Raw genomic sequence first — 12,908 nt, forward strand, 5'->3', positions numbered from 1 at the left:
CCCCCCTGATCACCTTGTATTCCCCAGCAGCGCTCAGCACAGTGCTTGGCACATAGTAAGCGCTTAACAAATGGCGTCACTATTGTTCTTCAGGAGTCGCCCTCGACGGGCCGCCGCGTGCCCGGCTCTCGCGAGACGTGCCGGCGCCCAGCGGCTCCGCCTCGTGGCGGCGTCGCGCCAGGCCCGGAAGCGGCGGGGCCAGCCGGCCAATGGGGAGGGCGGGGGCGTGATTGGCGGGCGCCCCGTCCAATCGGAAGGGGGATCCCGCGCTGCGGGCGGCACGTGACCCGCAGCGGGGCTGGCGATTGGCTGAGCGGGCCGCGCGCTTCTCTCCCCCCACCCCACCCCACCCCGCGCGTGCGCCCGCGGCCATGGCGCTGGTCGCCGGGGTCATCCGGCGGCTGGACGAGGCGGTGGTCAACCGCATCGCGGCCGGGGAGGTCATCCAGCGACCGGCCAACGCCATCAAGGAGATGATCGAGAACTGGTAACGCGCGGGGCCTCCCCTCCCCCCGGAAGTCCTCCGTCGGGTCCGGCGCCGGCCGTCACGTGACCCACTCCCCCCGCCCCGGGGCATCACGGGAAGGCCAACCGCCCCGCCCCGGGGCATCACGGGAAGAAGGCCAACCGCCCCTCCCCGGGGCATCACGGGAAGAAGGCCAACCGCCCCTCCCCGGTGCATCACGGGAAGAAGGGCAACCGCCCGCCCCGGGGCATCACGGGAAGAAGGCCAACCGCCCCGCCCCGGGGCATCACGGGAAGAAGGCCAACCGCCCCGCCCCGGGGCATCACGGGAAGGCCAACCGCCCGCCTTGACTAGGCCACACCAATCAGCAGCATCATCATCATCTTATTACTACTACTAATAATAATGATGGCATTTATTATTAATATATTATTATATATTATAATATTTAATAATTATATAATTATATTTTATTATTATTAATAATAATGGTGACATTTATTTTATTTTTTATAGCATGTATTAAGCGCTTACTATGTGCAAAGCACTGTTCTAAGCGCTGGGGGGGATACAAGGTAATCAGGTTGTCCCACTAGGGGCTCACAGGCTTCATCCCCATTTGACAGATGAGGGAACTGAGGCCCGGAGAAGTGAAGTGACTCTCCCAAAGTCACACGGCTGACAAGTGGAGGAGCCGGGGTTTGAACCCATGACCTCTGACAACAAAGCCCGGGCTCTTTCCACTGAGCCACGCAGCTGCTCAAGCGCTTACTATGTGCAAAGCACTGTTCTAAGCGCTGGGGAGGTGACAAGGTGATCAGGTTGTCCCACGGGGGGCTCACAGTCTTCATCCCCATTTGACAGATGAGGGAACTGAGGCCCGGAGAAGTGAAGTGACTCGCCCAGAGTCACACACAGCTGACAAGTGGCGGAGCCGGGATTTGAACCCATGACCTCTGACAACAAAGCCCGGGCTCTTTCCACTGAGCCACGCAGCTGCTCAAGCGCTTACTATGTGCAAAGCACTGTTCTAAGCCCTGGGGAGGTGACAGGGTGACCAGGTTGTCCCACGGGGGGCTCACAGTCTTCATCCCCATTTGACAGATGAGGGAACTGAGGCCCGGAGAAGTGAAGTGACTCGCCCAGAGTCACACACAGCTGACAAGTGGCGGAGCCGGGATTGGAACCCATGACCTCCGACTCCCAAGCCCGGGCTCTTTCCACTGAGCCACGCTGCTGCTTAAGCGCTTACTATGTGCAAAGCACCGTTCTAAGCGCTGGAGAGGTGACAAGGTGATCAGGTTGTCCCACGGGGGGCTCACAGTCTTCATCCCCATTTGACAGATGAGGGAACTGAGGCCTGGAGAAGTGAAGTGACTCGCCCAAAGTCACACAGCTGACAAGTGGCGGAGCCGGAATTTGAACCCATGACCTCTGGCTCCAAAGCCCGTTACCCTTTCCACTGAGCCACGCCACTGAGCGCTTACTATGTGCAAAGCACTGTGCTAAGCGCTGGGGACGTTACAAGGTGATCAGGTTGACCCACGTGGGGCCCACGGTACTAATCCCCATTTTACAGTTGAGGGAACTGAGGCCCAGAGAAGTGAAGTGACTCGCCCAAAGTCACCCAGCTGACAACTGGCGGAGCCAGGATTTGAACCCGTGACCTCTGACTCCAAAGCCCGGGCTCTTTCCACTGAGCCACGCTGCTTCTCATACTTATTATAATGTGCCGCACCCGGTAATCAACCAATCAATCAATCGTATTTATTGAGCGCTTACTGTGCGCAGAGCACTGTACTAAGCGCTTGGGAAGTCCAAGTTGGCAACATCTAGAGACAGTCCCGACCCAACAGTGGGCTCACAGTCTAAAAGGGGGAGACGGAGAACAAAACCAAACGTACTAACAAAATAAAATAAATAGAATAGATATGTACAAGTAGAATAAATAAATAGAGTAATAAATATGTACAAACATATATACAGGTACAGTAAGGTGTTCGATAACTACCACGGATAACAAACTGATCAATCGACAGATGGTCAGATCAAAATCACCCAGTGGCCCATGTGCGGTCACAACCCTTGGGGACCACCAAGTCAGGCCAGGTTTCTGCCTGAAATTCAAGTTTCCCTAACTTTTCGGGACAAACTCCATCATCATCATCATCATCAATCATATTTATTGAGCGCTTACTATGTGCAGAGCACTGTACTAAGCGCTTGGGAAGTACAAGTTGGCAACAGATAGAGCCAGTCCCTACCCAACAGTGGGCTCACAGTCTAAAAGGGGGAGACAAACACCTGGAAGGATGCCACCGCTGCACTCCCTCCCCGAAGCCAGAGCAAAGGGGAAGTCAGGACCCTCAATCAATAATAATAATAATAATAATGTTGGTATTTGTTAAGCGCTTACTATGTGCAAAGCACTGTTCTAAGCGCTGGGGGGGGGAATACAAGGAGATGAGGTTGTCCCATGTGGGGCTCACAGTCTTAATCCCCATTTTGCAGATGAGGGAACTGAGGCACAGAGAAGGGAAGCGACTTGCCCAAGGTCACCCAGCAGACATGTGGGGGAGGCAGGATTCGAACCCATGACCTGTGACTCCCAAGCCCGCGCTCTTTCCACTGAGCCACGCTGCTTCTCTGCATCGCTCTCACCGGCTTCGCTGCCCCTGTGCCAGAACTCACTAATAAGAAGGGAAGATATTTATTCTATTTATTTCATTTTGTTACTATGTTTGGTTTTCTTGCCCGTCTCCCCCTTCTAGACTGTGAGCCCGCCGTTGGGTAGGGACCGTCTCTAGATGTTGCCGACTTGGACTTTGTACAGTGCTCTGCACACAGTAAATAAATACGTAAGTAATAAATAAGTACAGTAATTATTACCCTGCTAATAACACTGTATTATTATTACAGTAATAAGTAAATAAATAAGTGCTCAATAAATACGATTGAATGAATGAGTGAATGAATCTTGGAAATAAAGATAATGATAATAATGATGGCATTTATGAAGCGCTTACTATCAATCACTCAATCGTATTGAGCGCTTACTGTGTGCAGAGCACTGTACTAAGCGCTTGGGAAGTCCAAGTCGGCAACATGTAGAGACGGTCCCTACCCAACAGCGGGCTCACAGTCTAGAAGGGGGAGACAGGCAACAAAACAAAACATATTAACAAAATAAAATAGATATGTACAAGTAAAATAAATCAATAAATGGAGTAATAAATACGTACAAACATAGATACATATATACAGGTGCTGTGGGGAAGGGAAGGAGGTAAGGCGGGGAGAGGAATCAATCAATCAATCAATCGTATTTATTGAGCGCTTACTGTGTGCAGAGCACTGTACTAAGCGCTTGGGAAGTACAAGTTGGCAACACATAGAGACAGTCCCTGTCCAACAGTGGGCTCACAGTCTAAAAGAGGAAGGAGGGGGCTCAATCTGGGAAGGCCTCCTGGAGGAGGTGAGCTCTCAGGACTCTGTGCAAAGCACCGTTCTAAGCGATGGGGAGGTGACAAGGTGATCAGGTTGTCCCACGGGGGGCTCACAGTCTTCATCCCCATTTTACAGATGAGGTCACTGAGGCACAGAGAAGTGACTTGCCCAAAGTCACACAGAGCCGGGATTTGAACCCCTGACCTCTGACTCCAAAATCCGTGCCCTTTCCACTGAGCCACGCTGCTTCTCTAATAATGATGATGGCATTTGTTAAGCATTTACTATGTGCAAAGCACTGTTCTAAACGCTGGGACAGATTCAAGGTGATGAGGTGAGGTTGTCCCACATGGGGCTCACAGTCATTCATTCATTCAATCGTATTTATTGAGCGCTTACTGTGTGCAGAGCACTGTACTAAGCGCTTGGGAAGTACAAGTTGGCAACATCTAGAGACGGTCCCTACCCAACAACGGGCTCACAGTCTAGAAGGGGGAGACAGACAACAAAACAAAACATATTAACAAAATAAAATAAATAGAATAAGTATGTACAAATAGAATAGAGTAATAAATACATACAAGCATATATACATATATATAGGTGCTGTGGGGAGGGGAAGGAGGTAAGGCGGGGGGGACAGAGGGGCAGCGGCGTGAAGTATGGATTGAAGGGGGAGAGACAGGAGGATGGGAGATCGGAGAGGAGGCTAGTACAGTAATCCGCACGGGATAGGATGAGAGCTTGAACGAGCAGGGTAGCGGTTTGGATGGAGAGGAAAGGGCGGATCTTGGCAATGTTGCCAAGTCTTAATCCCCATTTTCCAGATGAGGGAACTGAGGCACAGAGAAATGAAGTGACTTGCCCAAACTCACCCAGCTGACAAGTGGCAGAGCCGAAATTTGAACCCATGACCTTTGACTCCCAAGCCCATGCCATCTAGCCACTCGGGGAGCCGCAGAGGAGCTCATAGAAAGAATAACTGCAATAATAATAATTATGGCATTTGTTCATTCATTCATTCCATCGTATTTATTGAGCGTTTACTGTGTGCAGAGCACTGTACTAAGCACTTGGGAAGTAAAGTTGGCAACATATAGAGACGGTCCCTTCCCAACAGCGGGCTCACAGTCTAGACGGGGGTGACAGACAACAAAACAAAGCATGTGGACAGGTGTCAAGTCATCAGAATAAATAGAAATAAGTGCAGAGCACTGTACTAAGCGCTTGGGAAGTACAAGTCGGCAACATATAGAGACGGTCCCTACCCAACAACGGGCTCACAGTCTAGACGGGGGTGACAGACAACAAAACAAAGCATGTGGACAGGTGTCAAGTCATCAGAATAAATAGAAATAAGTGCAGAGTACTGTACTGAGCGCTTGGGAAGTACATATAGAGACGGTCCCTACCCAACAAGGGGCTCGCAGTCTAGAAGGGGGAGGCAGACAACAAAACAAAACATGTGGACAGGTGTCAAGTCATCAGAATAAATAGAAATAAAGCTAGATGCACATCAATAATAAAATGAATACAATAGTAAATAGTGGGAGAGAAGGAAACGGGGCCTTAGTAAGAGAAGGCCTCTTGAAGGAAATGTGCCTTTTTTAACGCTTTGAAGGCAGGGAGAGTAATTGTCTGTGTGATTTGAGGAGGGAGGGTATCAGTGGCATCTTGGAAATGCCAACTAGCCACCCCGGGGGCCGCAGGGGAGCTCATAAAAATAACAGCAGTAATAATAATGATAAAAACTATGGCATTTGTTCATCAGTTGCATCTTGGAAATGCCGACTAGCCACCCCGGGAGCCGCGGGGGAGCTCATAAAAAAACAGCAATAATAATAATAATAAAAACTATGGTATTTGTTCATCAGTTGCATCTTGGAAATGCCAACTAGCCACCCCGGGAGCTGCGGGGGAGCTCATAAAAAGAATAACGGCAATAATAATAGTAATAAAAGCTATGGTATTCGTTCATCAGTGGCATCTTGGAAGTGCCAACTAGCCACCCCGGGAGCCGCGGGGGAGCTCATAAAAAGAATAACAGCAATAATAATAATAATAATAAAAACTATGGTATTTGTTCATCAGTTGCATCTTGGAAATGCCAACTAGCCACCCCGGGAGTCACAGGGGAGCTCATAAAAAGAATAGCAGCAATAATAAGAATAATAAAAACTATGGCATTTGTTCATCAGTTGCATCTTGGAAATGGCAATTAGCCACCCCAGGAGCCGCAGGGGAGCTCATAAAAATAACAGCAATAATAATAATGATAAAAACTATGGTACTTGTTCATCAGTTGCATCTTGGAAATGCCTACTAGCCACCCTGGGAGCCACAGGGGCGCTCATAAAAATAACAGCAATAATAATAATGATAAAAACTATGGTACTTGTTCATCAGTTGCATCTTGGAAATGCCTACTAGCCACTCCGGGAGCCGCAGGGGAGCTCGTAAAAAGAATAATAGCAGTACTAATAATAATAAAAACTATGGTATTTGTTAATCAGTTGCGTCTTGGAAATGCCAACTAGCCACCCTGGGAGCTGCAGGGGATCTCATAAAAAGAATAACAGCAATAATGATAATAATAATAATACAAACTATGGTATTTGTTCATCAGTGGCATCTTGGAAATGCCAACTAGCCACCCCGGGAGCCTCAGGGGAGCTCCTAAACAAAATAGCAGCAATAATAATAATACAGATTATGATATTTGTTCATCCGTGGCATCTTGGAAATGCCAACTAGCCACCCCGGGGCTTGCAGGGGAGCTCCCAAACAGAAAGCAGCAATAATAATAAAATACAAATTATGGATATTTGTTCATCAGTGGCATCTTGGAAATGCCAACTAGCCACCCCGAGAGCCGCAGAGGAGCTCCTAAAAAGAAAAACAGCACTAATAATAATGCAGATTATGATATTTGTTCATCAGTGGCATCTTGGAAATGCCAACTAGCCACCCCGGGGGTCGCAGGGGAGCTCCCAAACAGAAAACAGCAATCATAATAATACAAATCATGATATTTGTTCATCAGCGGCATCTTGGAAATGCCAACTAGCCACCCCGAGAGTCGCAGAGGAGCTCCTAAACAAAATAACAGCAGTAATAATACTAATAAAAATGGTGGGATTTGTTCATCAGTGGCATCTGGGACATGTTATCTAGCCCCCCCAGGGAGCCGCAGAGGAGCTCCTAACAGAATAATAGCAATACTACTACTACTAATAATTTTGGTAATAATAATTAATAATATATATTATAATAATATAATATAATAATAATAATAATAAACTAATAATTTTTACAGATGAGGGAACTGAGGCCCAGAGAAGTGAAGTGACTTGCCCAGGGTCACACAGCTAAGTGGCAGAGTCGGGATTAGAACCCACGACCTCTACCAACCCCATGCTCTTTCCTCTAAGCCACACTGCTTCTCGAAAAAGTGAGCTTCTTCATCAATGACATCTTGGAAATGCTAACTAGGCACCCCGGGAGCCACAGAGGAGCTCCCAAATAGATAACAGCAATAGTAATAATAATAAAAGTTCTGGGATTTGTTCATCAGCGGCATCTGGGACATGCTGACTGGCCACTCCGGGAGCCACAGAGGAGCTCCCGAGCAGAATAACAGCAATAATAATACTAATAAAAACTGTGGGATTTGTTCCATCAGTGGCATCTTGGAAATGCCAGCTAGCCACCCCGGGAGCCGCAGAGTAGTTCCTAAACAAGATAACAGCAATAAGAATAAAATAAAAATTGTGGGGTTTGTCCATCAGTGGCATCTTGGAAATGCCAGCTAGCTACCCCGGGAGCCACAGAGTAGTTCCTAAACAAGATAACAGCAATAAGAATAAAATAAAAATTGTGGGATTTGTTCATCAATGGCATCTGGGACATGTTATCTAGCCACCCCAGGAGGCACAGAGGAGCTCCCAAACAGATAACAGCGATAATAATAAAAGTTCTGGGATTTGTTCATCAGTGGCATCTGGGACATGCTAACTAGCCATTTCGGGAGCTGCAGTGGAACTCCCAAACAAAATAACAGTGATAATAAGGATAAAATTATGGTATTTGTTTGTCAACCCCCCTTTTCCTCTGCTCCCATCCCCTCCCCTTTGCCCCGACTCACTCCCTTTGCAGCACTTCTATATATATATGTACATATCTATAATTCTATTTATATTAATGATGCATATGTATCTGTAATTACTTATATTGATGTTGTCAATGCCTGTTTATTTGTTTTGATGCCTGTCTCCTCCTTTCTAGACCGTAAGCCCAGTGTGGACAGGGATTGTCTGTACTTGTTGCCGAACTGTACTTTCCAAGTGCTTAGTCTAGTGCTCTGCACACAGTAAGCGCTCAATAAATACTGTCGAATGAATGAATCAATCAATCAGTGACATCTTGGAAATGCTAACAAGCCACCCAGGGAGCTACAGAGGAGCTCCCAAACAGATAACAGCAATAATAATAGTAATAAAAATTGTGGTATTCGTTCATCAGTGGCATCTTTAAAATGTTATCTAGTTAGCCCGGGAGCTGCAGAGGAGCTCCCAAGGATGTAACAGCAATAATAATAATGACAATAATAAAAATTGTGGTATTTGTTCATCAGTGGCATCTTGGAAACGTTAACTAGCCGCCTCAGGTGCCGCAGAGGAGCTCCCTATCAGAGTAACAGAGATAATAATGAAAAAGATGGTATTCGTTCATCAACGGCACGATGGAAATACTAACTAGCCACCCTGGGAGCCGCAGTCATTCATACTTATTGAGCACTTACCTTTAAAGCACTGTACTAAACACGTGGGAGAGTATGCTATAACAATGAACAGACACATTCCCTGCTCACAACGAGCTTATAGTCTAGAGGGGAAGACGGACATTAAAATAAATTACGGATATGTACGTAAATGCTGTGCGGCTTAGGGTTAGGTGAATAAAGAGTACAAATATCCAAGGGCAAAGCGGAAGGGCGAGGAGATAGAGGAAATGAGGGCTCAACTGGGGAAGGCCACTGGGAGGAGATGGGATTTCAGTAAGGTTGAAGGGGAGGAAAATGATCATCTGTTGGATAGGAAGGGGGAGGGTGTTTCAGGTCAGTGGCAGGACGTGGCTGAGGGATCGGTGGTGAGATAGAGGAGATGAGGGAACGGTGAGCAGATTGGCATTCGAGGAGAGAAGTGTGCCGCTGGGTTGGAGTAGGAAATCAGTGGGGTAACGTAGGAGGGGGTAAGGTGAGAATCCCGGGGAAAATAATACTCACAATAATGGCATTTATTAAGTGCTTACTATGTGCAAAGCACTGTTCTAAGCGCTGGGGAGGTTACAAGGTGACCAGGTTGTCCCCCGGGGGGGCTCACAGTCTTCATCCCCATTTTACAGATGAGGGAACTTAGGCACAAAGAAGTGAAGCTAGCTCTCTTCCTCCCTTCAAGGCCCTACTGAGAGCTCACCTCCTCCAGGAGGCCTTCCCAGACTGAGCCCCTTCCTTCCTCTCCCCCTCGCCCCCCTCTCCATCCCCCCATCTTACCTCCCTCCCTTCCCCACAGCACCTGTATACATGTATATATGTTTGTACATATTTTTTTTATTTTTTTATTTTATTTTTATTTTTATTTTTTACTCTATTTATTTATTTAATTTATTTGTACATATCTATTCTATTTATTTTATTTTGTTAGTATGTTTGGTTTTGTTCTCTGTCTCCCCCTTTTAGACTGTGAGCCCACTGTTGGGTAGGGACTGTGTCTATATGTTGCCAATTTGTACTTCCCAAGCGATTAGTACAGTGCTCTGCACATAGTAAGCGCGCAATAAATACGATTGATGATGATGATGATGAAGTGAAGTGACTTGCCCAAAGTCACACAGCTGACAATTGGCGGAGCCGGGATTTGAACCCCTGGCCTCCGACTCCCAAGCCCGTTCTCTTTCCACCGAACCAGGCTGCTTCTCATAGGAGGCACTGGCTTCTTCTTGCTCCTCAGTGCTGCTTATGCATCATTCCGCTTCCCCCATCCGTCTTTTTCCAAAGCCCATATCATCTCCCTGCCTCACCCACTCCAATTACCGGTCACCGTCATCTTCTTCCCCCTCCCCCCCAGCTCCACCTCCAACTTTTCAACCATTTTGATCCCTTTCTCAAGCAGCGTGGTGCAGTGCCAGGTGACCCTGGGCAGGTCACTTGGCTTCTCGGTGCCTCAGTTGCCTCATCGGTAAAATGGGGATAAAGGCCGTGAGCCCCTCATGGGATGGGGACTGTGTCCAACCCGGTTTGTTTGTATCCACCCCAGCGTTTAGTACAGTGCCCGGCACATAGTACGCACTAAATAAATATTCTTTTCCGTCCACTCCCTTTTTTAAATGGTATTTGTTAGGCACTTACTATGTGCCGGGCATTGATCTGAGAACTGGGGCAGATATGAGCTAATTAATGTGGACTCGGTCCATATCCCGTATGGGGCCCCCAGTCTTAGTCTCCGTCTTACAGACGAAGGAACTATAGCACAGAGAAGTGAAGTGACTTGCCCAAGGTCACACAGAGAGAAATGGTGGAGCCAGGATTAGAACCCAGACCCTTCTGACTGCCAAGCCCGTGCTCTATCCGTTAGGTCACACTGCTTCCCTTCCTTCACCTTCATTGGTGCCCCTTTTAGAGGAAATCGGCATATGTCTCCTCGGCCCCATCCTTCCCCCGTAGGAATTCTTTCACAGTTCACTTGTATCTACCCCAGCACTTAGACCAGCACTTGACACATAATAAACACTCAACAGGGACCAAAATAATAGAATAATTATATTTAAAAAGTCATCTTGTGAAATGGAGAAGAGCAGTGTCCATTCAGAAGGATCACTTCTTCCTCTCATGGTCCTCGTTTCCAACCCCTGGTCGGGGCAGGAAGGTAGCGGAGAATAAAACTATAGCTGCGTGTGTGGATCAGAGGAGCAAATATACCTACGGACAGGCCCCACTCATTATTCCTCTTCATTATTGTGTCAATTCAAGAAAGCTTTCAGTAGAGGGAAGGAAAATGTTCTCCCAAGTCAGGCCAAAAGTAATTAGTGTCATGGGAATACATTCCAAATTGTGCTGCAGCCTGACAACTTGTTTTGTTTTTTTTTTTTCTCATTTGACAGCTTGGATGCTAAATCCACAAGTATTCAGGTGACGGTTAAAGAAGGGGGGCTGAAATTAATTCAGATCCAAGACAATGGCACCGGAATCAGGGTAAGCCAAGGTTGTACAATCAATCAATCGTATTTATTGAGCGCTTACTGTGTGCAGAGCACTGTACTAAGCACTTGGGAAGTACAAGTTGGCAACATATAGAGACAGTCCCTACCCAACAGTGGGCTCAGGCAATAATACGCAGGCAGCCGTATGCTTCACCATGATCAGCTGGTTTGCACCCCAGCGCTCAGTACAGTGCCTGGCAAAGAGTAAGCGCTAAACAAATACCATAAAAACAAAAAAAAAAAAGAAAAGGCCTCGATTGAGCAGTTGTTGAAACGTTACTGCTGGTTTTAAAATACTTCTTCTACCAGCATCTCCCCTTCAGGGTTGAATTTTAAGATGGGAACCTTTAGTAAACATCCATTCATTCATTCAGTCGTATTTATTGAGCGCTTAATGTGTGCAGAGCACTGTACTAAGCGCTTGGGAAGTACAAGTTGGCAACATATAGAGACGGTCCCTACCCAACAACGGGCTCACGGTCTAGAAGGGGGAGACAGACAGTAAAACAAAACATGTGGACAGGTGTCAAGTCACCACAGTAAATAGAAATAAAGCTAGATGCACATCATTAACAGAATAAATAGAAGAGTAAATATGTACAAGTAAAATAAATAGAGTAATAAATCTGTACAAACATATATACAGGTGCTGTGGGGAGGGGAAGAAGGTAGGGCAGCGGGGATGGGGAGGAGGAGAGGGAAAAGGGGGCTCAGTCTGGGAAGGCCTAATCCTCAATGGTGTTTATTGAGCGCTTACTGTATGCAGAGCACTGTACTAAGTGCTCGGGAGGGTGCAGAGTCCCTGCTCGCGGTGCCAACCTGATGGATTGGGCGTTACTTTTCTCATCCAGAAAGAAGATTTGGCCATCGTCTGTGAAAGGTTCACCACAAGCAAGCTGCAGTCTTTTGAAGACCTGGCTAGTATCTCTACCTATGGCTTCAGGGGCGAGGTAAGGTGGACGCTCGGATTTCTGAAGTGTTTTGGCCACCGTGGAAACGATGCAGACGAGGGTAGCACAGCCCGTGCCAAGGGGTCACTCGCCTGCGCTGGAATGGCAAATCGGGCAACCAGTCTGGCCCCGCTAGCCCATTTCATTCGTCCAGCCCGGGAGTCAAAAGGACTTGGGTTCTCATCCCCGTTCCACCCACTAATAATAATAATAATAATAATTATGGTATTTGTTAAGGTAATCAGGTTGTCCCACGTGGTGCTCACGGTCCTCATCCCCGTTTTACAGATGAGGTAACCGAGGCACAGAGAAGTGAAGTGACCTTCCCAAAGTCACACAGGTGACTTACCTGCTCTGGGACCTCTTCCTGGATGAATGTAGTGGGTACAATATAATATTCTCCCAATCAAGCAATCAGTGGTAATTATTCAGCACTTAATAATAATAATAATGATGGCATTTGTTAAGCGCTTACTATGTGCAAAGCACTGTTCTAAGCGCTGGGGGGGATACAGTGTGATCAAGTTGTCCCACGTGGGGCTCACAGTCTTAATCCCCATTTTTACAGATGAGGTAACTGAGGCTCAGAGAAGTTAAGTGACTTGCCCAAGGTCACACAGCAGACTCGTGGTGGAGCCGGGATTTGAACCCCTGACCTCTGACTCCAAAGCCCGGGCTCTTTCCACTGAGCCAGGCTGTATACAGTGCACTGTACTAAGCGCTTGGGAGAGCACAATCCAACAGAGTTGGCAGAGTTGGTTGTTCCTGCTGTCAATGAGCTTACAGTC

General features: G+C 47.4%; 1 protein-coding gene across 1 annotated transcript in view; it reads left to right on the top strand.

The window, feature by feature from the left end:
- The first annotated feature begins 371 nt into the window (after positions 1 to 371).
- Positions 372 to 12,908, top strand: part of MLH1 (mutL homolog 1) — a 50,348-nt gene continuing 37,811 nt past the window's right edge. The window contains exons 1-3 of the mRNA XM_038740883.1: positions 372 to 487; positions 11,072 to 11,162; positions 12,022 to 12,120. Of these exons, the coding sequence (XP_038596811.1) occupies positions 372 to 487; positions 11,072 to 11,162; positions 12,022 to 12,120 (306 nt within the window). The remainder of the gene's footprint in view (positions 488 to 11,071; positions 11,163 to 12,021; positions 12,121 to 12,908) is intronic.

The sequence above is a fragment of the Tachyglossus aculeatus genome, chromosome 2 (assembly GCF_015852505.1).
Source record: "Tachyglossus aculeatus isolate mTacAcu1 chromosome 2, mTacAcu1.pri, whole genome shotgun sequence".
Classification (NCBI taxonomy): Eukaryota; Metazoa; Chordata; class Mammalia; order Monotremata; family Tachyglossidae; genus Tachyglossus; species Tachyglossus aculeatus.